This window comes from Bombyx mori, chromosome 15, assembly GCF_030269925.1.
Source record: "Bombyx mori chromosome 15, ASM3026992v2".
Classification (NCBI taxonomy): domain Eukaryota; kingdom Metazoa; phylum Arthropoda; class Insecta; order Lepidoptera; family Bombycidae; genus Bombyx; species Bombyx mori.
The window spans coordinates 12179045-12204181 of record NC_085121.1 but is presented as its reverse complement, the minus strand read 5'-3'; the positions used below and the strand labels follow the sequence as shown (position 1 = coordinate 12204181).

Genomic DNA, 25137 nt, shown 5'->3' with positions numbered 1-25137 from the left:
CTTCTCGGACTCCATTAACTCTCCATTTCTTCCTATTTCACCTTCTCGAACTTCATTACCTCCATTACTATTATTTCCTCTAATATCACCTTCTCGAACTCCACTAACTCTCCATTTCTTCCTATTTCACCTTCTCAAACTCCATTACACTCCATTAGTATTATTTCCTCAAATATCACCTTCTCGAACTTCACTAACTCTCCATTTCTTCCTATTTCACCTTCTCGAACTTCATTACCTCCATTACTACTATTTCCTCTAAAATCACCTTCTCGAACTCCATTAACTCTCCATTTCTTCCTATTTCACCTTCTCGAACTTCATTACCTCCATTACTATTATTTCCTCTAAAATTACCGTCTCGAACTCCATTAACTCCATTTCTTCCTCTATCACCTTCTCGAACTTCGTCGACTTCGTCGTCACGATTATTTTTTATTTGTTGTTCTCCCTTCTATTACCTTATCTCATACTCTTATAATAATTTTCTGTTTGGTATTTCAGCCAAATTTTATAACATTTTCTATGTTTTTGAATGGTTTTATTTTCATTAAATTCATTACATATTGGTTGCTAAGAAAAATTTTTACAAACAGTTTCGTTTCCATGGTGATGTTGTAGGCGTAGGTGATGTTTTAATCAGCAAACTATAATAAATATTACCTTATAAATTCTGGTCTGGGCCCATAACCTGTTTTTTAAACATTTAAAATCATTCTAATATTTTGGAGTTTGTATATTAAATGTAATGGCAGGCAACACTTGACACTTGATTAGATTTCGAATATTGGAATTATTTTAAATGTTTTAAAAAACAGATCATTGTATTCTCGTAAGAAAATGTCAATAACTTCTCATCTAGACACGGCATGAAAAACATGTAATAGTTTTATAAAAAATATAAAGATAAAAATTGTATAATGGTGTAAAAGTGTTAAAGCTATCTGCAATATAATTATAATGAAGCAGTTGTGTTTTTAAATAGCCCCTCATCACCTACAGAACCCAATCCCTTCAAAAGATAACCGTCCAACAGGTTATGGGCCCAGAACAAATTTAAAAGGTAATATTTATTATATTTTGCTGTTTAAAAGACGACAATATAACCGTGGAAACCAAACTGTTTATATACGAATATTCATAGCAACCAAACATGGATTCAATAAAGATAAAACCTTTCACAAATAAGGATAATTATAAAGCTTGGAGAATGCTAATTAAATTATTGCTGGATACAAAGGGTATAAAAATAGACGGTAAAAATGAGGAAAAATTGGAAAATAAGGGGAAATTTATAATATTTAGTTATATTGAAGAAAAATATTTACATTATGTAATTAATTTGGAAACAATTATAGAAATTTTTGAAAAATTAGATTTTATGTATGATTATAATATACAAGGACAAGATATAAAACACGTAATGAATTTTTTCGAGATGCAATATTCAGGAAACATATTAGAAGATATAAATAAATTACAAAATATAAAATAAATTATAAAATACTGAAGGAATTAATGAACAAGTTTTAGAAAATACAAGAACTGGAAGACCACAGCGGAACAGAAGACCACCAGACAGATACAAAGATTTCATAATGGAAGACGGAGAATTCTCTTTATTAACGTTCGAGGAAGCAATTGAATCAAAAGAAAAATGTGTGCAAGTGTTGAGGGGGTGTGTTGGAGTTTGTATATTAAATGTAATGGCAGGCAACACTTGACACTTGATTAGATTTCGAATATTAGAATGATTTTTAAATGTTTAAAAAACAGATCATTGTATTCTCGTAAGAAAATGTCATTACTTCTCATCTAGACACGGCATGAAAAACATGTAATAGTTTTATAAAAAATATAAAGATAAAAATTGTATAATGGTGTAAAAGTGTTAAAGCTATCTGCAATATAATTATAATGAAGCAGTTGTGTTTTTAAATAGCCCCTCATCACCTACAGAACCCAATCCCTTCAAAAGATAACCGTCCAACAGGTTATGGGCCCAGAACAAATTTAAAAGGTAATATTTATTATATTTTGCTGTTTAAAAGACGACAATATAACCGTGGAAACCAAACTGTTTATATACGAATATTCATAGCAACCAAACATGGATTCAATAAAGATAAAACCTTTCACAAATAAGGATAATTATAAAGCTTGGAGAATGCTAATTAAATTATTGCTGGATACAAAGGGTATAAAAATAGACGGTAAAAATGAGGAAAAATTGGAAAATAAGGGGAAATTTATAATATTTAGTTATATTGAAGAAAAATATTTACATTATGTAATTAATTTGGAAACAATTATAGAAATTTTTGAAAAATTAGATTTTATGTATGATTATAATATACAAGGACAAGATATAAAACACGTAATGAATTTTTTCGAGATGCAATATTCAGGAAACATATTAGAAGATATAAATAAATTACAAAACATACAGTTTGAAATCACTAGTAAAGAGAACAAAATTTCAGAACAAACATTTATGCACAAAATTTTAAATTTATTACCGGAAAAATTTAATACTTTCAAATCAATTTGGAACAATATAGACGTAGAAAAGAAAAATTTAGACGAATTAACCCGAAGAATTAAAAATGAATTGGAATTCACCAAAGAAGATTCTATCATAGAATCCCGAGAAATTTTAAAAGGAAACGAAAAGAGATGTTTCATCTGCAACAAACCAGGGCACATAGCAAGATTCTGTAAAAATAAAAAATGCGACCTCTGCGGCAAGTCGGGACATAGTACGGATGAGTGCTATAGAAACAAAATATGTACCAGGTGTAGTAAGAAAGGGCATATAAAGCAATTTTGTAGAACATATAATTCGGTAAGTGGTAATTCAAAATTTATTAAAATAAATGCTATATTTGATTCTGGAGCATCGTCACATATGTTTTCAAGTAAAGAATTCATAAATTTTACAGAAGACATAGAAGTAGAAATTAAATGCGCAAATAAAGAAAATTTAGTTGCAACAGCGGTCGGATATATTAATACAGATTTCGGGAAATTCGAGAATGTTCTTTATGTACCAGGAATATCTAGAAACCTAATTTCAGTGAGCTGTTTAACAGACAATGGAGCCACCGCAATTTTCGAAAATGATAAAGTTACTATTAAAAAATTAGGAAAGGTTATTTTAACCGGAATTAAAAATAAAATTGGCTTATATGAAGTTCAGATAAGAGTTCAGTTTAAGAAAGAAGTGCATATAACTGAAAGCTGCGATTTATGGCACCGTCGTTTTGGTCACGCTGCTGGAGTACAACGTTTTTCAAAATTTTTAAAGGGGATGAAAATTAAGGGAGATTTTTCGGACAATTTTTGTGAGATTTGTGTTAGGGCTAAAATGTGTAGGCATCCGTTTGGAAAAGAAAGGATAGCAGCGAAATCTCCTTTAGAGATTGTTCATACCGATCTTTGCGGCCCAATTGAATTACCCACTTGGGACAACCATAAATATTTTGTCACCTTTCTGGATGATTTTACTCATTTTTCCGCGGTTTACCTTTTATCGTCGAAAAATGATGTGTTTGATAAAATAAAACAATTTATATTTTTGGCGGAGAATCATTTTAGATTGAAAGTAAAAAAGATTAGGTGTGATAATGGGACTGAATATTCAAACAATAGTCTAATATCGTGGTGTCAAAATAAAGGAATAGTCCTGGACTTAACTATTCCATACACACCGCAATTGAATGGTAAAGCAGAGCGACTGAACCGTACTCTTATGGAGAAAACGAGAGCCTTGCTTTTGGATGGAGCTGTACCCAAATATCTCTGGGGAGAAGCATTACTAACGGCTAGCTTCTTATTAAACCGATGTCCAACAAAAGGAAAAAATAAAACTCCTGCGGAATTGTGGTTTGGAATAAAACCAGATGTTTCAAATATTCGAAGATTTGGCTCAACTACATATTTTAAAATAAATTCTGGACTAAAAAAGCTTGATGATCGTTGTAAAAAGGGTATTCTGGTTGGCTACGTTAGAAACGGTTACAAAATTTGGGTTGAAGATGAACAAAAAATTATACGAGCAAGGGATGTAAGAATTAATGAGGGAGAACAAGGAATTCTAGGTGGATACTTAGAAGATAATGAAGTAATTAATGGGCTTTGGGGTGATGAAAGGGAGAACACTAACATAAGTAACAAATAAAAATAATCGTGAAGACGAAGGTAATGAAGTTCGAAAAGGTGTAAGAGGAAGAAATGGAGTTAATGGAGTTCGAGAAGGTGATATTTGAGGATATAATAGTAATGGAGTGTAATGAAGTTTGAGAAGGTGAAATAGGAAGAAATGAAGGTGGAGTTCGAGAAGGTGATATTAGAGGAAATAATAGTAATGGAGTGTAATAAAGTAGAAATGGCGTATAGTTCGAGAATAATCGAGAAGATGTTGTTGAAAGGCGAAATAATAGAGAATGAAATGAAAATGGAACAAATGATAGCAGATTAACAAATGAAAATCTGGTCATGGAAAACTTTGAGACTTTAAGTGTACTCATTTAAAAAAAAAAAAAAAAAAGTGAACTTGTGTTTCGGGATAAATGGGTTAGTTTAATAAGTTCTTTGGGAATTTAAATGTTGTATTATACAACAATAGATATATGTAACTGAAAGGAGACAAGGATAATTCAAAAATTAAGAGGGTGCTCTTTTTCAACAGAGATAAACAATTAAGGGGGTGATCATAAAAATATATTTTTTTTTTATTAATTATACTATAAATACAATAGATAGTCTAGCCGTGGAGGAAGTACACATTATTTGATACAAACATATTTATAGTCGTTTTTTAAAATCCTTTTGAATCTCTTTTATAGTTTTGTTTATTGTTGGTTTTGTTATAATAGATGTTAGGAATTTTACTTTATTTTGGTTTTAGTTTTATATTAAAATGATTGAACGGATATGTGCAAAAAGTGGGAAAATTTAGAAAGTGAAAAAATTATAAAAGCTAATTGAAGGTTGTATGAATAATGTAAGGTTGTATGTGTGATGTGAATTCAAATGTTGAGTATGTTGAAGTTGAGCGAGGTTATTTGTTATGAGTTATGTGGTTTGTGAGTGGAGTTGAAGGTGATTAAGGTTTAAGTTGAGAGGGAGATTAACGTTAAATAAGTCGAGAAGGAGATAAAGGAGTTTAAAGGTAAAAGAGTCGAGTAGGAGTTAAAGGTAAAAGAGTCGAGTAGGAGTTAAAGGTAAAAGAGTCGAGTAGGAGTTAAAGGTAAAAGAGTCGAGTAGGAGTTAAAGGTAACCATAGATACTTATTAACTCCATGAAGGTAACAGAGTTGAGTAGGAGTTAAAGGTAAAAGAGTCGAGTAGGAGTTAAAGGTAAAAGAGTCGAGTAGGAGTTAAAGGTAAAAGAGTCGAGTAGGAGTTAAAGGTAAAAGAGTCGAGTAGGAGTTAAAGGTAAAAGAGTCGAGTAGGAGTTAAAGGAAGGTTATAGAGGTCGAGAAGGAGTTTAAGGTTATAGAGGTCGAGAAGGAGTTTAAGGTTATTAAAGAGGTTGAGAAGGCGTTTAAGGTTATTAAAGAGGTTGAGAAGGCGTTTAAGGTTATTACAGTAAAGAGGTTGAAAAGGTGTTTAAGGTTATTAAAGAGGTTGAGGCGTTAAAAGTTTTAAATAAACTTGAAGAGTTTATGTAGAGAGTTGAAAAGGACTTAGACTATTATAGTGAATGTTTTATATAATGAGTTAAGAGGGAGGTTAAGGTTGAATGGTTGTATGGTTGAATGAGAGTACATGTATGATCGAATTGGAGTTGGACAAGTAAGAAAGGATTAAAAGTAGCGACATTAAAGATGGTATTAAGTTTGAAAGGTTGAATGAATAGTTGTTGGTTGAATTGAGGGATTAAGTGGAAGTAACGGAATGTAAGTGGTTGTGAGGTTTTAAGGTATGTATGGAAAGTAATTAATTTATGAAGGTCAGGTTAGCGTTATTCTTTTTTGGTATTAAATTATAGATGGAGAAAAATGTGTGCAAGTGTTGAGGGGGTGTGTTGGAGTTTGTATATTAAATGTAATGGCAGGCAACACTTGACACTTGATTAGATTTCGAATATTAGAATGATTTTTAAATGTTTAAAAAACAGATCATTGTATTCTCGTAAGAAAATGTCATTACTTCTCATCTAGACACGGCATGAAAAACATGTAATAGTTTTATAAAAAATATAAAGGTTGAATGGTTGTATGGTTGAATGAAAGTACATTTTTGATCGAATTGGAGTTGGAGAAGTAAGAAAGGATTAAAGGTAGCGACATTAAAGATAGTATTAAGTTTGAAAGGTTGAATGAATAGTTGTTGTTGAATTGAGAGGGATTATGTAGAAGTAACGGAATGTAAGTGGTTGTGAGGTTTTTTAGGTATGTATGGAAAGAATTAATTTTTGAAGGTCAGGTTAGCGTTATTCTTTTATAGACGGAGAAAAATGTGTGCAAGTGTTGAGGGGGTGTGTTGGAGTTTGTATATTAAATGTAATGGCAGGCAACACTTGACACTTGATTAGATTTCGAATATTGGAATTATTTTAAATGTTTTAAAAAACAGATCATTGTATTCTCGTAAGAAAATGTCAATAACTTCTCATCTAGACACGGCATGAAAAACATGTAATAGTTTTATAAAAAATATAAAGATAAAAATTGTATAATGGTGTAAAAGTGTTAAAGCTATCTGCAATATAATTATAATGAAGCAGTTGTGTTTTTAAATAGCCCCTCATCACCTACAGAACCCAATCCCTTCAAAAGATAACCGTCCAACAATATACTATATAATATAATATAATATAATATATATAATAATAATAATTACAAAACATACAGTTTGAAATCACTAGTAATGTTGGACGGTTATATTTGAGGGATTGGGTTCTTTAGGTTGATGAGGGGCTATTTAAAAACACAACTGCTTGATTATAATCATATTGCAGATAGCTTGAACACTTTTACACCATTATACAATTATTATCTTTATATTTTTTATAAAACTATTACATGTTTGTCTTGCCGTGTCTAGATGAGAAGTCTTGACATTTTCTTACGAGAATACAATGATCTGTTTTTTAAAACATTTAAAATAATTCCAATATTCGAAATCTAATCAAGTGTCAAGTGTTGCCTGCCATTACATTTAATATACAAACTCCAACACACCCCCTCAACACTTGCACACATTTTTCTCCATCTATAATTTAATACCAAAAAAGAATAACGCTAACCTGACCTTCATAAATTAATTACTTTCCATACATACCTTAAAACCTCACAACCACTTACATTCCGTTACTTCCACTTAATCCCTCAATTCAACCAACAACTATTCATTCAACCTTTCAAACTTAATACCATCTTTAATGTCGCTACTTTTAATCCTTTCTTACTTGTCCAACTCCAATTCGATCATAAATATCCTCTCATCAACCTACAGAACCGAATCCCTTCAAATTAAACCGTCCAACAGGTTATGGGCCCAGACCAGAATTTATAAGGTAATATTTATTATAGTTTGCTAATTAAAAAAGCCGACATCACCATGGAAACCAAACTGTTTTTCATAGCAACCAATTTGTAACGAATTTAATAAAATAAAACCAGTCAAAAACATGGAAAATGTTGTAAAACTTGGCTGGAAGACAAGAGATATGAGGTAATGGAAGGGAGAACAGTAACATAAGTAACAAATAAAGATAATCGTAAAGACGAAGTCGAAGTTCGAGAAGGTGCTAGAGGAAGATATGGAGTTAATGGAGTTCAAGAAGATGATTTTAGAGGAAATAATAGTAATGGAGGTAATGAAGTTCGAGAAGGTGTAAGAGGAAGAAATGGAATTTTGTTCTCTTTACTAGTGATTTCAAACTGTATGTTTTGTAATTTATTTATATCTTCTAATATGTTTCCTGAATATTGCATCTCGAAAAAATTCATTACGTGTTTTATATCTTGTCCTTGTATATTATAATCATACATAAAATCTAATTTTTCAAAAATTTCTATAATTGTTTCCAAACGGATGCCTACACATTTTAGCCCTAACACAAATCTCACAAAAATTGTCCGAAAAATCTCCCTTAATTTTCATCCCCTTTAAAAATTTTGAAAAACGTTGTACTCCAGCAGCGTGACCAAAACGACGGTGCCATAAATCGCAGCTTTCAGTTATATGCACTTCTTTCTTAAACTGAACTCTTATCTGAACTTCATATAAGCCAATTTTATTTTTAATTCCGGTTAAAATAACCTTTCCTAATTTTTTAATAGTAACTTTATCATTTTCGAAAATTGCGGTGGCTCCATTGTCTGTTAAACAGCTCACTGAAATTAGGTTTCTAGATATTCCTGGTACATAAAGAACATTCTCGAATTTCCCGAAATCTGTATTAATATATCCGACCGCTGTTGCAACTAAATTTTCTTTATTTGCGCATTTAATTTCTACTTCTATGTCTTCTGTAAAATTTATGAATTCTTTACTTGAAAACATATGTGACGATGCTCCAGAATCAAATATAGCATTTATTTTAATAAATTTTGAATTACCACTTACCGAATTATATGTTCTACAAAATTGCTTTATATGCCCTTTCTTACTACACCTGGTACATATTTTGTTTCTATAGCACTCATCCGTACTATGTCCCGACTTGCCGCAGAGGTCGCATTTTTTATTTTTACAGAATCTTGCTATGTGCCCTGGTTTGTTGCAGATGAAACATCTCTTTTCGTTTCCTTTTAAAATTTCTCGGGATTCTATGATAGAATCTTCTTTGGTGAATTCCAATTCATTTTTAATTCTTCGGGTTAATTCGTCTAAATTTTTCTTTTCTACGTCTATATTGTTCCAAATTGATTTGAAAGTATTAAATTTTTCCGGTAATAAATTTAAAATTTTGTGCATAAATGTTTGTTCTGAAATTTTGATATAATATATAATATAATCTCGAACTTCATTACCTCCATTACTATTATTTCCTCTAAAATCATCTTCTTGAACTCCATTAACTCCATATCTTCCTCTAGCACCTTCTCGAACTTCGACTTCGTCTTTACGATTATCTTTATTTGTTACTTATGTTACTGTTCTCCCTTCCATTACCTCATATCTCTTGTCTTCCAGCCAAGTTTTACAACATTTTCCATGTTTTTGACTGGTTTTATTTTATTAAATTCGTTACAAATTGGTTGCTATGAAAAACAGTTTGGTTTCCATGGTGATGTCGGCTTTTTTAATTAGCAAACTATAATAAATATTACCTTATAAATTCTGGTCTGGGCCCATAACCTGTTGGACGGTTTAATTTGAAGGGATTCGGTTCTGTAGGTTGATGAGGGGTTATTTAAAAACACAACTGCTTCATTATAATTATATTGCAGATTGCTCGAACACTTTTACACCATTATACAATTTTTATCTTTATATTTTTTAATAAAACTATTACATGTTTTTCATGCCGTGTCTAGATGAGAAGTAACTGACATTTTCTTATGAGAATACAATGATCTGTTTTTTAAAACATTTAAAATAATTCCAATATTCGAAATCTAATCAAGTGTCAAGTGTTGCCTGCCATTACATTTAATATACAAACTCCAACATTAGTATAATATAATAATAGGAGTATATTATATATACAATATAATATACTCCTACTCGACTCTTTTACCTTTAACTCCTACTCGACTCTTTTACCTTTAACTCCTACTCGACTCTTTTACCTTTAACTCCTACTCGACTCTTTTAACCTTTCAACTCCTTTATCTCCACTCACAAACGACAACATAACATAACAAATAACCTCAGATAGCTTTAACATACTCAACATTTCAATTCACATAACACATACAACCTTACATTATCTTAATATCTTTCACCTATTAAATTTTCCACTTTTTTCACATATCCGTTCAATTATTTTAATATAACACAAACCAAAATTCCTAACATCTATTATAAAACAACAATAAAACAAAACTATAAAAGAGACTCAAAAGGATATTAAAAAACGACTGTAAATATTTTTGTATCAATAATGTGTACTTTTTCCACGGCTAGACTATCTATTTTATTTATAGTATTATTAATAAACAATTATATATATTTTTTTTAATCACCCCCTTAATTGTTTATGTCGGTGGAAAGAGAGCACCCCCTTAATTTTTGAATTATCCTTGTCTCTTTTTAGTTATATAAACTGTTGTATAAAACATTGAAATTCCCCTATAAAACTTACAAACTAAAAAAAAAAAAACAACCCATTTCCCCCGAAACACAATAAGTTCACTTTTGAAAATTAATATACTCCTATCTCACTATGACACTAGTTTCTTCTGACAGCTTTCAAACTTTATCCTGGGTAAACTTTTCGTTAAAATATCCGCAATCTGTGACCCAGTTGGACAGTATTTAACTTTAATCTGGTTTTCATCAATCTTTTCTTTAAGGTAGTAATATTTGACATCAATATGTTTGCTTCTTTTATTCATAATTCCTTTCTTCATAAGCCAAATCGCAGATTGGTTGTCAACTCGCATTTCAATATCCAAATTTTCATTCGTAATTTCTTTTACCAGGTCTCTAATATATAGCAGTTCCTTACAGCATTCTGCAGCAGCAATATACTCAGCTTCAGTGCTCGAAAGTGCCACAACTGATTGTTTTCTTGAGCTCCATGCAATTGGTCCACCATTCATCCAGATCACAAAACCAGAAGTACTTCGTCTCGTGTCAGGATCACCAGCGAAATCAGAATCACAAAAACCTCTCAATATATTGTCACCTTTACTGTAATGAATACCTTTTTCTTTTGAACTTTTAATAAACCTCAAAATATTTTTAACATTGTTTAAATCATTTAAATTTGGACTGTTTTGATGCCTTGAACAATAGCCTACGTGAAAACTAATGTCAGGTCTTGTTTTGTTTGAGAGATAAAGCAGAGAACCTACCATTTCTCTATATTCTTCATGCATTTTCTTATCGACTTTGACTGATGGATGTTGCTCCACCAAAATACTCGGGTAGTTGCAATCTCTCACATTGTTCATATTAAATTTTTGTAATAATTTCTCCGAATATTTTTGTTGATGTAATTTAATACCACTCTTTTCTGTCTCGATGTCTAAACCAATATAATTAGATACTTTCTCAGAAACCCTTAAATCAAATTCTTTTTTCAATTTATTTATAATTTCCTCTAAATCTTTCAAATTTTCGCCGATTATTATTCCGTCATCTACATAAATTCCTAAATAGATTCTTTTATTTTCTGTCATATCTAAAATGAATATACATTTATTTAATTTCAATTGTCTGAAACCAATTTCTGATAAAAATTCTGTAAAACGTATATTCCACATTAGGGGAGCCTGTTTTAAACCATATAAGCTTTTATTTAATTTGCATACTTTGCCCTCACAGTTATTGTAGCCTTTTGGAACCTTCATATATATTGTTTCCTTTAAATTTCCATGGAGAAACGCAGTCTTAATATCAAATTGTTTTAATTTTAACCCTTTATCAGCTGCAATGGACAATAAAATTCTCAAAGAAGTAGTGTCTATAACTGGACTATATGTTTCATCATAATCTATTTTATATTTTTGTTGAAAACCTCTAGCAACAAGTCTAGCTTTATATCTTCCGTCAGGTTTTACAGAAAAAATCCATTTACTTGTAACCAATTTTCTTCCTTCTGCCTCCTTCTTGTCAACTAAAGACCATGTATTATTTTCTTTTAAAGAATCCATTTCTTCTTTAATAGCTTTTAACCAGTTTTCTTTTTCTTTTGATTCAATTGCTTCCTCGAACGTTAATAAAGAGAATTCTCCGTCTTCCATTATGAAATCTTTGTATCTGTCTGGTGGTCTTCTGTTCCGCTGTGGTCTTCCAGTTCTTGTATTTTCTAAAACTTGTTCATTAATTCCTTCAGTATTTTCACTGTCAAGAAATTCTTCTCTTTCATCCATATCATCATTACTTCTTAAAGTCTCCACCAGATTTTCATTTGTTAATGGGCTATCATTTGTTCCATTTTCATTTGTTTCATTTGCATTTGTTCCTCTGTCATTTGTTTCACCTTCAATTGTTTCCTCTTCATTTGTTTCACTAAATATATCTGTTTCTTCAATATTTATGATTCTTCCTCTTTCTACTCGATTTTCATTTCTTCCTCTATTATTTTGCCTTATAACAACATCTTCTCGAACTTCATTAACTCCATTACTATTAATTCCTCTAAAATCACCTTCTCGAACTTCTCTGACTTCATCATCTGCACGATTATTTTCATTTGTGTTATTTCTATTAGTGTTCTCCCTTTCATCACCCCAAAGCCCATTAATTACTTCATTATCTTCTAAGTATCCACCTAGAATTCCTTGTTCTCCCTCATTAATTCTTACATCCCTTGCTCGTATAATTTTTTGTTCATCTTCAACCCAAATTTTGTAACCGTTTCTAACGTAGCCAACCAGAATACCCTTTTTACAACGATCATCAAGCTTTTTTAGTCCAGAATTTATTTTAAAATATGTAGTTGAGCCAAATCTTCGAATATTTGAAACATCTGGTTTTATTCCAAACCACAATTCCGCAGGAGTTTTATTTTTTCCTTTTGTTGGACATCGGTTTAATAAGAAGCTAGCCGTTAGTAATGCTTCTCCCCAGAGATATTTGGGTACAGCTCCATCCAAAAGCAAGGCTCTCGTTTTCTCCATAAGAGTACGGTTCAGTCGCTCTGCTTTACCATTCAATTGCGGTGTGTATGGAATAGTTAAGTCCAGGACTATTCCTTTATTTTGACACCACGATATTAGACTATTGTTTGAATATTCAGTCCCATTATCACACCTAATCTTTTTTACTTTCAATCTAAAATGATTCTCCGCCAAAAATATAAATTGTTTTATTTTATCAAACACATCATTTTTCGACGATAAAAGGTAAACCGCGGAAAAATGAGTAAAATCATCCAGAAAGGTGACAAAATATTTATGGTTGTCCCAAGTGGGTAATTCAATTGGGCCGCAAAGATCGGTATGAACAATCTCTAAAGGAGATTTCGCTGCTATCCTTTCTTTTCCAAACGGATGCCTACACATTTTAGCCCTAACACAAATCTCACAAAAATTGTCCGAAAAATCTCCCTTAATTTTCATCCCCTTTAAAAATTTTGAAAAACGTTGTACTCCAGCAGCGTGACCAAAACGACGGTGCCATAAATCGCAGCTTTCAGTTATATGCACTTCTTTCTTAAACTGAACTCTTATCTGAACTTCATATAAGCCAATTTTATTTTTAATTCCGGTTAAAATAACCTTTCCTAATTTTTTAATAGTAACTTTATCATTTTCGAAAATTGCGGTGGCTCCATTGTCTGTTAAACAGCTCACTGAAATTAGGTTTCTAGATATTCCTGGTACATAAAGAACATTCTCGAATTTCCCGAAATCTGTATTAATATATCCGACCGCTGTTGCAACTAAATTTTCTTTATTTGCGCATTTAATTTCTACTTCTATGTCTTCTGTAAAATTTATGAATTCTTTACTTGAAAACATATGTGACGATGCTCCAGAATCAAATATAGCATTTATTTTAATAAATTTTGAATTACCACTTACCGAATTATATGTTCTACAAAATTGCTTTATATGCCCTTTCTTACTACACCTGGTACATATTTTGTTTCTATAGCACTCATCCGTACTATGTCCCGACTTGCCGCAGAGGTCGCATTTTTTATTTTTACAGAATCTTGCTATGTGCCCTGGTTTGTTGCAGATGAAACATCTCTTTTCGTTTCCTTTTAAAATTTCTCGGGATTCTATGATAGAATCTTCTTTGGTGAATTCCAATTCATTTTTAATTCTTCGGGTTAATTCGTCTAAATTTTTCTTTTCTACGTCTATATTGTTCCAAATTGATTTGAAAGTATTAAATTTTTCCGGTAATAAATTTAAAATTTTGTGCATAAATGTTTGTTCTGAAATTTTGTTCTCTTTACTAGTTATTTCAAACTGTATGTTTTGTAATTTATTTATATCTTCTAATATGTTGCCTGAATATTGCATCTCGAAAAAATTCATTACGTGTTTTATATCTTGTCCTTGTATATTATAATCATACATAAAATCTAATTTTTCAAAAATTTCTATAATTGTTTCCAAATTAATTACATAATGTAAATATTTTTCTTCAATATAACTAAATATTATAAATTTCCCCTTATTTTCCAATTTTTCCTCATTTTTACCGTCTATTTTTATACCCTTTGTATCCAGCAATAATTTAATTAGCATTCTCCAAGCTTTATAATTATCCTTATTTGTGAAAGGTTTTATCTTTATTGAATCCATGTTTGGTTGCTATGAATATTCGTATATAAACAATTTGGTTTCCACGGTTATAATGTCGTCTTTTAAACAGCAAAATATAATAAATATTACCTTTTAAATTTGTTCTGGGCCCATAACCTGTTGGACGGTTAAATTTGAGGGGATTGGGTTCTGTAGGTGATGAGGGGCTATTTAAAAACACAACTGCTTCATTATAATTATATTGCAGATTGCTTGAACACTTTTACACCATTATACAATTATTATCTTTATATTTTTTTAATGAAACTATTACATGTTTTTCATGCCGTGTCTAGATGAGAAGTAACTGACATTTTCTTACGAGAATACAATGATCTGTTTTTTAAAACATTTAAAATAATTCCAATATTCGAAATCTAATCAAGTGTCAAGTGTTGCCTGCCATTACATTTAATATACAAACTCCAACAATTACAATAGATGGTTTCAAAGTATTCGACTGATCGGCTAAGATCCCTGCGTCAGTGAAAGGATCAAATCAAACAAAACAACAACAGACTTTTTGGCGGGAACGCGAGGAGTGAAGTTGTGTAATTTGTTTTATTTTGTCTATTTAGTGTTTCTTCAGTTTTTAATGTGTAATAACGGTAGTTTATTAACTGTTTCATATCTGTGAAAATGCACAAATGTGGGAAAATTAAACAAAGCCGCTGGACGTAACTTCTTGGGATCCTCCAAAAAGTCCACTAAAAATGTACTCAGTAAATTATCACCATTTTACTGAGATTATATTTCATCCCATATCATCTCATCTTATTTCATTTAATTTCATCCCAGTTGACTAATGTCTCTGTTGGAGTTTGTATATTAAATGTAATGGCAGGCAACACTTGACACTTGATTAGATTTCGAATATTGGAATTATTTTAAATGTTTTAAAAAACAGATCATTGTATTCTCGTAAGAAAATGTCAGTTACTTCTCATCTAGACACGGCATGAAAAACATGTAATAGTTTTATAAAAAATATAAAGATAAAAATTGTATAATGGTGTAAAAGTGTTAAAGCTATCTGCAATATAATTATAATGAAGCAGTTGTGTTTTTAAATAGCCCCTCATCACCTACAGAACCCAATCCCTTCAAAAGATAACCGTCCAACAGGTTATGGGCCCAGAACAAATTTAAAAGGTAATATTTATTATATTTTGCTGTTTAAAAGACGACAATATAACCGTGGAAACCAAACTGTTTATATACGAATATTCATAGCAACCAAACATGGATTCAATAAAGATAAAACCTTTCACAAATAAGGATAATTATAAAGCTTGGAGAATGCTAATTAAATTATTGCTGGATACAAAGGGTATAAAAATAGACGGTAAAAATGAGGAAAAATTGGAAAATAAGGGGAAATTTATAATATTTAGTTATATTGAAGAAAAATATTTACATTATGTAATTAATTTGGAAACAATTATAGAAATTTTTGAAAAATTAGATTTTATGTATGATTATAATATACAAGGACAAGATATAAAACACGTAATGAATTTTTTCGAGATGCAATATTCAGGAAACATATTAGAAGATATAAATAAATTACAAAACATACAGTTTGAAATCACTAGTAAAGAGAACAAAATTTCAGAACAAACATTTATGCACAAAATTTTAAATTTATTACCGGAAAAATTTAATACTTTCAAATCAATTTGGAACAATATAGACGTAGAAAAGAAAAATTTAGACGAATTAACCCGAAGAATTAAAAATGAATTGGAATTCACCAAAGAAGATTCTATCATAGAATCCCGAGAAATTTTAAAAGGAAACGAAAAGAGATGTTTCATCTGCAACAAACCAGGGCACATAGCAAGATTCTGTAAAAATAAAAAATGCGACCTCTGCGGCAAGTCGGGACATAGTACGGATGAGTGCTATAGAAACAAAATATGTACCAGGTGTAGTAAGAAAGGGCATATAAAGCAATTTTGTAGAACATATAATTCGGTAAGTGGTAATTCAAAATTTATTAAAATAAATGCTATATTTGATTCTGGAGCATCGTCACATATGTTTTCAAGTAAAGAATTCATAAATTTTACAGAAGACATAGAAGTAGAAATTAAATGCGCAAATAAAGAAAATTTAGTTGCAACAGCGGTCGGATATATTAATACAGATTTCGGGAAATTCGAGAATGTTCTTTATGTACCAGGAATATCTAGAAACCTAATTTCAGTGAGCTGTTTAACAGACAATGGAGCCACCGCAATTTTCGAAAATGATAAAGTTACTATTAAAAAATTAGGAAAGGTTATTTTAACCGGAATTAAAAATAAAATTGGCTTATATGAAGTTCAGATAAGAGTTCAGTTTAAGAAAGAAGTGCATATAACTGAAAGCTGCGATTTATGGCACCGTCGTTTTGGTCACGCTGCTGGAGTACAACGTTTTTCAAAATTTTTAAAGGGGATGAAAATTAAGGGAGATTTTTCGGACAATTTTTGTGAGATTTGTGTTAGGGCTAAAATGTGTAGGCATCCGTTTGGAAAAGAAAGGATAGCAGCGAAATCTCCTTTAGAGATTGTTCATACCGATCTTTGCGGCCCAATTGAATTACCCACTTGGGACAACCATAAATATTTTGTCACCTTTCTGGATGATTTTACTCATTTTTCCGCGGTTTACCTTTTATCGTCGAAAAATGATGTGTTTGATAAAATAAAACAATTTATATTTTTGGCGGAGAATCATTTTAGATTGAAAGTAAAAAAGATTAGGTGTGATAATGGGACTGAATATTCAAACAATAGTCTAATATCGTGGTGTCAAAATAAAGGAATAGTCCTGGACTTAACTATTCCATACACACCGCAATTGAATGGTAAAGCAGAGCGACTGAACCGTACTCTTATGGAGAAAACGAGAGCCTTGCTTTTGGATGGAGCTGTACCCAAATATCTCTGGGGAGAAGCATTACTAACGGCTAGCTTCTTATTAAACCGATGTCCAACAAAAGGAAAAAATAAAACTCCTGCGGAATTGTGGTTTGGAATAAAACCAGATGTTTCAAATATTCGAAGATTTGGCTCAACTACATATTTTAAAATAAATTCTGGACTAAAAAAGCTTGATGATCGTTGTAAAAAGGGTATTCTGGTTGGCTACGTTAGAAACGGTTACAAAATTTGGGTTGAAGATGAACAAAAAATTATACGAGCAAGGGACGTAAGAATTAATGAGGGAGAACAAGGAATTCTAGGTGGATACTTAGAAGATAATGAAGTAATTAATGGGCTTTGGGGTGATGAAAGGGAGAACACTAATAGAAATAACACAAATGAAAATAATCGTGCAGATGATGAAGTCAGAGAAGTTCGAGAAGGTGATTTTAGAGGAATTAATAGTAATGGAGTTAATGAAGTTCGAGAAGATGTTGTTATAAGGCAAAATAATAGAGGAAGAAATGAAAATCGAGTAGAAAGAGGAAGAATCATAAATATTGAAGAAACAGATATATTTAGTGAAACAAATGAAGAGGAAACAATTGAAGGTGAAACAAATGACAGAGGAACAAATGCAAATGAAACAAATGAAAATGGAACAAATGATAGCCCATTAACAAATGAAAATCTGGTGGAGACTTTAAGAAGTAATGATGATATGGATGAAAGAGAAGAATTTCTTGACAGTGAAAATACTGAAGGAATTAATGAACAAGTTTTAGAAAATACAAGAACTGGAAGACCACAGCGGAACAGAAGACCACCAGACAGATACAAAGATTTCATAATGGAAGACGGAGAATTCTCTTTATTAACGTTCGAGGAAGCAATTGAATCAAAAGAAAAAGAAAACTGGTTAAAAGCTATTAAAGAAGAAATGGATTCTTTAAAAGAAAATAATACATGGTCTTTAGTTGACAAGAAGGAGGCAGAAGGAAGAAAATTGGTTACAAGTAAATGGATTTTTTCTGTAAAACCTGACGGAAGATATAAAGCTAGACTTGTTGCTAGAGGTTTTCAACAAAAATATAAAATAGATTATGATGAAACATATAGTCCAGTTATAGACACTACTTCTTTGAGAATTTTATTGTCCATTGCAGCTGATAAAGGGTTAAAATTAAAACAATTTGATATTAAGACTGCGTTTCTCCATGGAAATTTAAAGGAAACAATATATATGAAGGTTCCAAAAGGCTACAATAACTGTGAGGGCAAAGTATGCAAATTAAATAAAAGCTTATATGGTTTAAAACAGGCTCCCCTAATGTGGAATATACGTTTTACAGAATTTTTATCAGAAATTGGTTTCAGACAATTGAAATTAAATAAATGTATATTCATTTTAGATATGACAGAAAATAAAAGAATCTATTTAGGAATTTATGTAGATGACGGAATAATAATCGGCGAAAATTTGAAAGATTTAGAGGAAATTATAAATAAATTGAAAAAAGAATTTGATTTAAGGGTTTCTGAGAAAGTATCTAATTATATTGGTTTAGACATCGAGACAGAAAAGAGTGGTATTAAATTACATCAACAAAAATATTCGGAGAAATTATTACAAAAATTTAATATGAACAATGTGAGAGATTGCAACTACCCGAGTATTTTGGTGGAGCAACATCCATCAGTCAAAGTCGATAAGAAAATGCATGAAGAATATAGAGAAATGGTAGGTTCTCTGCTTTATCTCTCAAACAAAACAAGACCTGACATTAGTTTTCACGTAGGCTATTGTTCAAGGCATCAAAACAGTCCAAATTTAAATGATTTAAACAATGTTAAAAATATTTTGAGGTTTATTAAAAGTTCAAAAGAAAAAGGTATTCATTACAGTAAAGGTGACAATATATTGAGAGGTTTTTGTGATTCTGATTTCGCTGGTGATCCTGACACGAGACGAAGTACTTCTGGTTTTGTGATCTGGATGAATGGTGGACCAATTGCATGGAGCTCAAGAAAACAATCAGTTGTGGCACTTTCGAGCACTGAAGCTGAGTATATTGCTGCTGCAGAATGCTGTAAGGAACTGCTATATATTAGAGACCTGGTAAAAGAAATTACGAATGAAAATTTGGATATTGAAATGCGAGTTGACAACCAATCTGCGATTTGGCTTATGAAGAAAGGAATTATGAATAAAAGAAGCAAACATATTGATGTCAAATATACTACCTTAAAGAAAAGATTGATGAAAACCAGATTAAAGTTAAATACTGTCCAACTGGGTCACAGATTGCGGATATTTTAACGAAAAGTTACCCAGGATAAAGTTTGAAAGCTGTCAGAAGAAACTAGTGTCATAGTGAGATAGGAGTATATTAATTTTCAAAAGTGAACTTATTGTGTTTCGGGGGAAATGGGTTGTTTTTTTTTTTTTAGTTTGTAAGTTTTATAGGGGAATTTCAATGTTTTATACAACAGTTTATATAACTAAAAAGAGACAAGGATAATTCAAAAATTAAGGGGGTGCTCTCTTTCAACAGACATAAACAATTAAGGGGGTGATCATAAAAATATATATTTTTTTATTAATTATACTATAAATACAATAGATAGTCTAGCCGTGGAGGAAGTACACATTATTTGATACAAACATATTTACAGTCGTTTTTTAAAATCCTTTTGAGTCTCTTTTATAGTTTTGTTTTATTGTTGTTTTATAATAGATGTTAGGAATTTTGTTTTGTGTTATATTAAAATAATAGAACGGATATGTGCAAAAAGTGAGAAAATTTAAGAAGTGAGAAAAACAAAAGTTAATGGAAGGTTGTATGAATAATGTAAGATTTGTATGTGTGATGTGAATTCAAATGTTGAATTTGTTGAAGTTGTGCGAGGTTATTTGTTATGAGTTATGTGGTTTGTGAGTGGAGTTGAAGGTGATTAAGGTTAAAGAAGTTAAGAGGGAGATTGACGTTAAATAAGTTGAGAAGGAGATAAAGGAGTTTAAAGGAGTTTAGAGGTAAAAGAGTCGAGTAGGAGTTTAAAGGTAAAAGTAGGAGCTTAAAGGTTATAGAGGTCGAGAAGGAGTTTTAAAGGTAATAGAGTCAAGAAGGAGTTAAAGGTTAAAGAGTCGAGAAGGAGTTAAAGGTTAAAGAGTCGAGAAGGAGTTAAAGGTTAAAGAATCGAGAAGGAGTTAAAGGTTAAAGAGTCGAGAAGGAGTTAAAGGTTAAAGAGTCGAGAAGGAGTTAAAGGGTTAAAGAGTCGAGAAGGCGTTTAAGGTTATTAAAGAGGTTGAGAAGGCGTTTAAGGTTATTAAAGAGGTTGAGAAGGCGTTTAAGGTTATTAAAGAGGTTGAGAAGGCGTTTAAGGTTATTAAAGAGGTTGAGAAGGCGTTTAAGGTTATTAAAGTAAAGAGGTTGAGAAGGCGTTTAAGGTTATTAAAGTAAAGAGGTTGAGAAGGCGTTTAAGGTTATTAAAGTAAAGAGGTTGAGAAGGCGTTAAAAGTTTTAAATAAACTTGAAGAGTTTATGTAGGAAGTCGAGAAGGAGTTAGACTATTATAGTTAAGGTTTTATATAGTGAGTCAAGAGGGAAGTTAAGGTTGAATGGTTGTATGGTTGAATGAAAGTACATTTTTGATCGAATTGGAGTTGGAGAAGTAAGAAAGGATTAAAGGTAGCGACATTAAAGATAGTATTAAGTTTGAAAGGTTGAATGAATAGTTGTTGGTTGAATTGAGAGGGATTATGTAGAAGTGGCGGAATGTAAGTGGTTGTGAGGTTTTTTAGGTATGTATGGAAAGAATTAATTTATGAAGGTCAGGTTAGCGTTATTTTTTTTTGGTATTAAATTATAGATGGAGAAAAATGTGTGCAAGTGTTGAGGGGGTGTGTTGGAGTTTGTATATTAAATGTAATGGCAGGCAACACTTGACACTTGATTAGATTTCGAATATTGGAATTATTTTAAATGTTTTAAAAAACAGATCATTGTATTCTCGTAAGAAAATGTCAGTTACTTCTCATCTAGACACGGCATGAAAAACATGTAATAGTTTTATAAAAAATATAAAGATAAAAATTGTATAATGGTGTAAAAGTGTTAAAGCTATCTGCAATATAATTATAATGAAGCAGTTGTGTTTTTAAATAGCCCCTCATCACCTACAGAACCCAATCCCTTCAAAAGATAACCGTCCAACAGTCTCAAATTAATCATCTTCATTTCATTTCACTCTATATTATAATTTTTCATAAAAATAAGAATATAAATTAAAATAAGACATGTCTAGACAGACGGTCTAGGCTACCAAGCCATAAAATTAAAAAAAGTAACAACAACAACATAACAGACATAACCTAAAATAATTTTTTTTTCACTAGATATTTTGTTTAAGTTGTAATGTAAAAAATTCAGTGGATACTAATTAAGATTTAACTAATTTATATAGAAAAATGACTAGATCACAAAATAAATTAAAAACAAAGGAACAGTTAAACACACCTATAGCTAAACGCGTGGAAAATACGTGGATTTTACTTGCAAAAGGTAATAAAAACGCTACGTATGTTAATTGTTTTTGTCATTTACGTTAATAAATTGTAATAATAGTCTTTATAATGCAGAGTCCTTATTGCAAAACAAGAATTTTCGATTTATCAATCTATCACATCCAGCGACTGGCAAAATAACAAAATATTGTTTGGAAGATGTCAGCAACAAAATATTTGAAGTCGTAACATATAACGAACCACATCGATCGTGGTTTATAGGAGAAACAGTAAAATCTGATCCTAGTATGCAAATTTTGACTCCGATAAATCCATTATTTTTAAGTAAGTATAGTATTTTTTTTAATTTGAACACATCTTAATCATTTTATACATTTTATTTCATATACAGATTATAAACCTTGAATAATGAAGTTAATGTCATATTTGAAACAATAGTTTTTCAATTATTCATTATTTGCTTTGATATAATATGTACTTATATGGCTGGGTGGTCGCAAACTCGTAGCCAATCTGGTTATAAGTGGTTTCTTTAGTTTATAGATATCACAAAGTAAATGATAGTGATCACCCTCTGATGTGGGATTGAAATCTCAATAGTATTATTCAGTCATTTACAGGATACCCTATAATTATGTTAAATAATAAATTTTATTATAAACTTAAGCACATTGATATGTGTTGGGTAACAAGTCAGTTCACCGTGTATCTGTTTTTATACAAACCGTACTTAGGAATCCTAATTATTAAAAGGAGAACAAGTACCCTCACGAATACACTACAGCCTGCAAACAGCACATCTGATGTTTTTGGCAGGTTTGATATTATTCCTTCCTCAATGAAAGATTATTTGTGAACACAAATTCCTTTTAAAAATTCAGTGAAATATTATTCACCAATTTCCAATAAATATAGTTTAACCAAGCAAAAAATTAAGTAATTCAGTACATTCGGAATGCAGACAATTTCTTTTTAATACCTTTACATCTTTCAGTACTTCCAAAAGTGAAGAGTCAATGCACTAGTAAAGCAGTACCTTTGGAGGATTTACTATCTGACAAGGGATATGATCAAATTGTGAATACTGTGAAAGATCTGGAAAAAATAGCTGACCGTAAGGTATATGAACAATCAAATATATTTTCCACATAAATACCTTAAAAATATAAAATAATTATATTTAAAAATATAAAATAATTATATTTTTTGTTCACATGATTTTGAATCTTAATCAATTTGATCATAATACCATTATATTGAATGTAGCAGAATCAACAGTAAACTCCCTTGCATGTTTACTCAACTTTTATTTGTTCTGATTCTGTTGCTTTTATGGATAGCAGAATTAAAATTAATTGTAGTGAAATAACTGTCATTAAATTGAAATACATGTCCAGTTCGCAGTAGCAATGAGTGAGTTGGTAGTACTTTATGGGTTCACATTACACATATAATAGAAACCATTATTATGATTATTAGCACTATTATAATTTTTTTCCACATCAAATTGAAAAAATTTTGTAGGGTCCAGTAGAGTTGAAAGCATACAAATATAATGAAGAAAAAACCTACAAATGGCTAGAGGACAGGATCCGGAATCTTGCTAAAGTACTGAAAGAAAAAAATCTGCATGTAACAGCTGGAGCCGTATCAGCGACATTTGTTTCTAGCAATTTAAACAATGTTGAAATTGAAGAAGGTACCAATACGACTAGTATACTCTACAAGTTAAAGAAGTTGATCTTTGTCATCTAAACTGCCGCGGAGACCGGCGCCGTAGGTCGTCAACTATCACCTCGACGACCCGTCGGTTGGACGTACTAGGAGTGGCGCCGCGAGTCTGGTTGTAGTGTTGACTGCGAGAATCCCCTTACTCTGACCGGGTTCTGACCTCGGGCGGGTATGAAGTCGTTGTGGCCTCAAGGATAAGATGTGAAGATGAGATTGACTTCCACGATGAAGGAATAAAAAAATTATATTACGCAAATTATAATTTGCGTAATTAATGGTGGTAGGACCTCTTGTGAGACCACACGGATAGGTACCAACACACTGCCTATTTCTGCCTTGAAGCAGGAATGCGTTCCGGTTTGATGGGTGGGGTAGCTGTTGTAACTATACTGGAGCCTTAGAACTTATATCTCAAGGTGGGTGGCGCATTTACGTTGTGGATGTCTATGGGCGTCTATGGGCTCTAGTAACCACTTAAGACCAGGTGAGCTGTGAGCTCGTCCACACACCTAAGCAATAAAATAAAAATGTCACTTAAACCAAATAGCCTTTCACCCCTCTTTAAGCACTATCATAATAATATATCAGAGTGGTATGTGTTTATCTGCCAAATTTATGTTGTAGTGTTTATGGACACCAGTTACCATATTACGTCATGGAACGTGAGATTATTACAACATGATCATTTTTTTAAAATCTTTAAGTCAGATATTTGTTGTCAAAATTTTAAGAAATACAAAATTAATTTCAGAGTTCTACTTAAAATACGCACATGGACTGCTATCAGAATATCTTCAAGAAGAATTTGTACAAAATTTGGAGAAAAGGTTAAATTTTAGGCCAGAATTAATAGAGACCATAGGAATGAAACGTAAATCTGAAATAAATGATTTACATGAAAACACGAAAAAAATAAAATTAGAAAACTCTTCTCTAGAAGAAGTGGTTAGTGAAAGTATGTCCACTCAAAGTTTTACAGAAAACAAAAAGAACAAGACATTGTCTGCAAAAGAAAAAGCAAGACAGAAGGCAGCTAGTGGAATGAAAACAATTTCATCCTTTTTTACAAAAAAATAAACAATCCCACCTAAAAACTTAACTTATTTAATAACTTCTTCTTTTATGCTGCATGCTGCATCTATATTTTAAAAAACAATTCAAACAATTTGATTAATTTAAAACTGGTAGGAATTTACACCTGTTCTGGCATTCAATTAGGAGTTTGGCTATTGGTTTTGTTTTAAAAATGCTCTTTTTCACTTTATATTGTTATAATCATCTAATAATAGTAACTTATGAAATATCTGTGACATAAGAAAGGTTGATAAAATAAAACCAAATCATAGAATGTGGCCACTCAGGATTTTCTGATCTGGTTCCATTTCAAAGGTTGAATATATTTTATGTATTTTGATATTCGTGTATGGTACATTACATAAACAATACCTACACTGAGTGCCGCCCGTGCATAGCTAAAATAGCCCCTGAGGCTACCAGTGAATAAGTGGGGGAATTTTTTTTTTTATAGTAAAAGCTCTATTCACAGAGTATATGTTGGTAGTGAGTATGGATTACAGGGG

The 25137-nt window shown here is 31.2% G+C and overlaps 2 protein-coding genes and 1 long non-coding RNA gene across 7 annotated transcripts; all 3 read left to right on the top strand.

Moving 5' to 3' along the window:
• Positions 1 to 1930: 1930 nt before the first annotated feature.
• On the top strand, positions 1931 to 10869 carry LOC134200227 (uncharacterized). Its single transcript, XR_009975050.1, has 2 exons — positions 1931 to 2020; positions 10604 to 10869. It is a non-coding gene; the product is annotated as an uncharacterized LOC134200227 (long non-coding RNA).
• Positions 10870 to 13563: 2694 nt separating this feature from the next.
• On the top strand, positions 13564 to 20242 carry LOC110386429 (copia protein). 5 transcript variants are annotated; one of them, XM_021352665.3, is made up of 3 exons: positions 14228 to 14367; positions 15542 to 16366; positions 16464 to 20242. In XM_021352665.3, the coding sequence occupies exon 3, from the start codon at positions 16832 to 16834 to the stop codon at positions 19619 to 19621; it is 2790 nt and encodes a 929-aa protein (XP_021208340.3). In that variant the 5' UTR covers positions 14228 to 14367; positions 15542 to 16366; positions 16464 to 16831; the 3' UTR covers positions 19622 to 20242. The 5 variants fall into 5 exon arrangements, with proteins under 5 accessions (XP_062528653.1, XP_021208340.3, XP_062528654.1 ...); XM_062672670.1 differs by having other exon boundaries at positions 16446 to 20242; XM_062672669.1 differs by lacking the exon at positions 14228 to 14367 and adding an exon at positions 13564 to 13664 and having other exon boundaries at positions 16300 to 20242.
• A 1351-nt stretch (positions 20243 to 21593) lies between these two features.
• LOC101736756 (ribonuclease H2 subunit B) lies at positions 21594 to 24651 on the top strand. The gene is made up of 5 exons (XM_004924547.5): positions 21594 to 21863; positions 21941 to 22150; positions 22821 to 22945; positions 23351 to 23525; positions 24309 to 24651. Exons 1-5 carry the CDS (start codon positions 21770 to 21772, stop codon positions 24632 to 24634), a joined length of 930 nt encoding a protein of 309 aa, XP_004924604.2. The 5' UTR covers positions 21594 to 21769; the 3' UTR covers positions 24635 to 24651.
• The last annotated feature ends 486 nt before the right edge of the window (positions 24652 to 25137 follow it).

Excerpts from the sequence above, each read along its gene's own strand:
- LOC110386429 (XM_062672667.1), top strand. The coding sequence starts at position 15,632 with ATGGATTCAATAAAGATAAAACCTTTCACAAATAAGGATAATTATAAA.
- LOC101736756 (XM_004924547.5), top strand. The coding sequence starts at position 21,770 with ATGACTAGATCACAAAATAAATTAAAAACAAAGGAACAGTTAAACACA. Across the intron at positions 21,864-21,940 it reads GTGGATTTTACTTGCAAAAG|AGTCCTTATTGCAAAACAAG; the intron begins GTAATAAAAACG and ends TTTATAATGCAG. Across the intron at positions 23,526-24,308 it reads CAATGTTGAAATTGAAGAAG|AGTTCTACTTAAAATACGCA; the intron begins GTACCAATACGA and ends AATTAATTTCAG.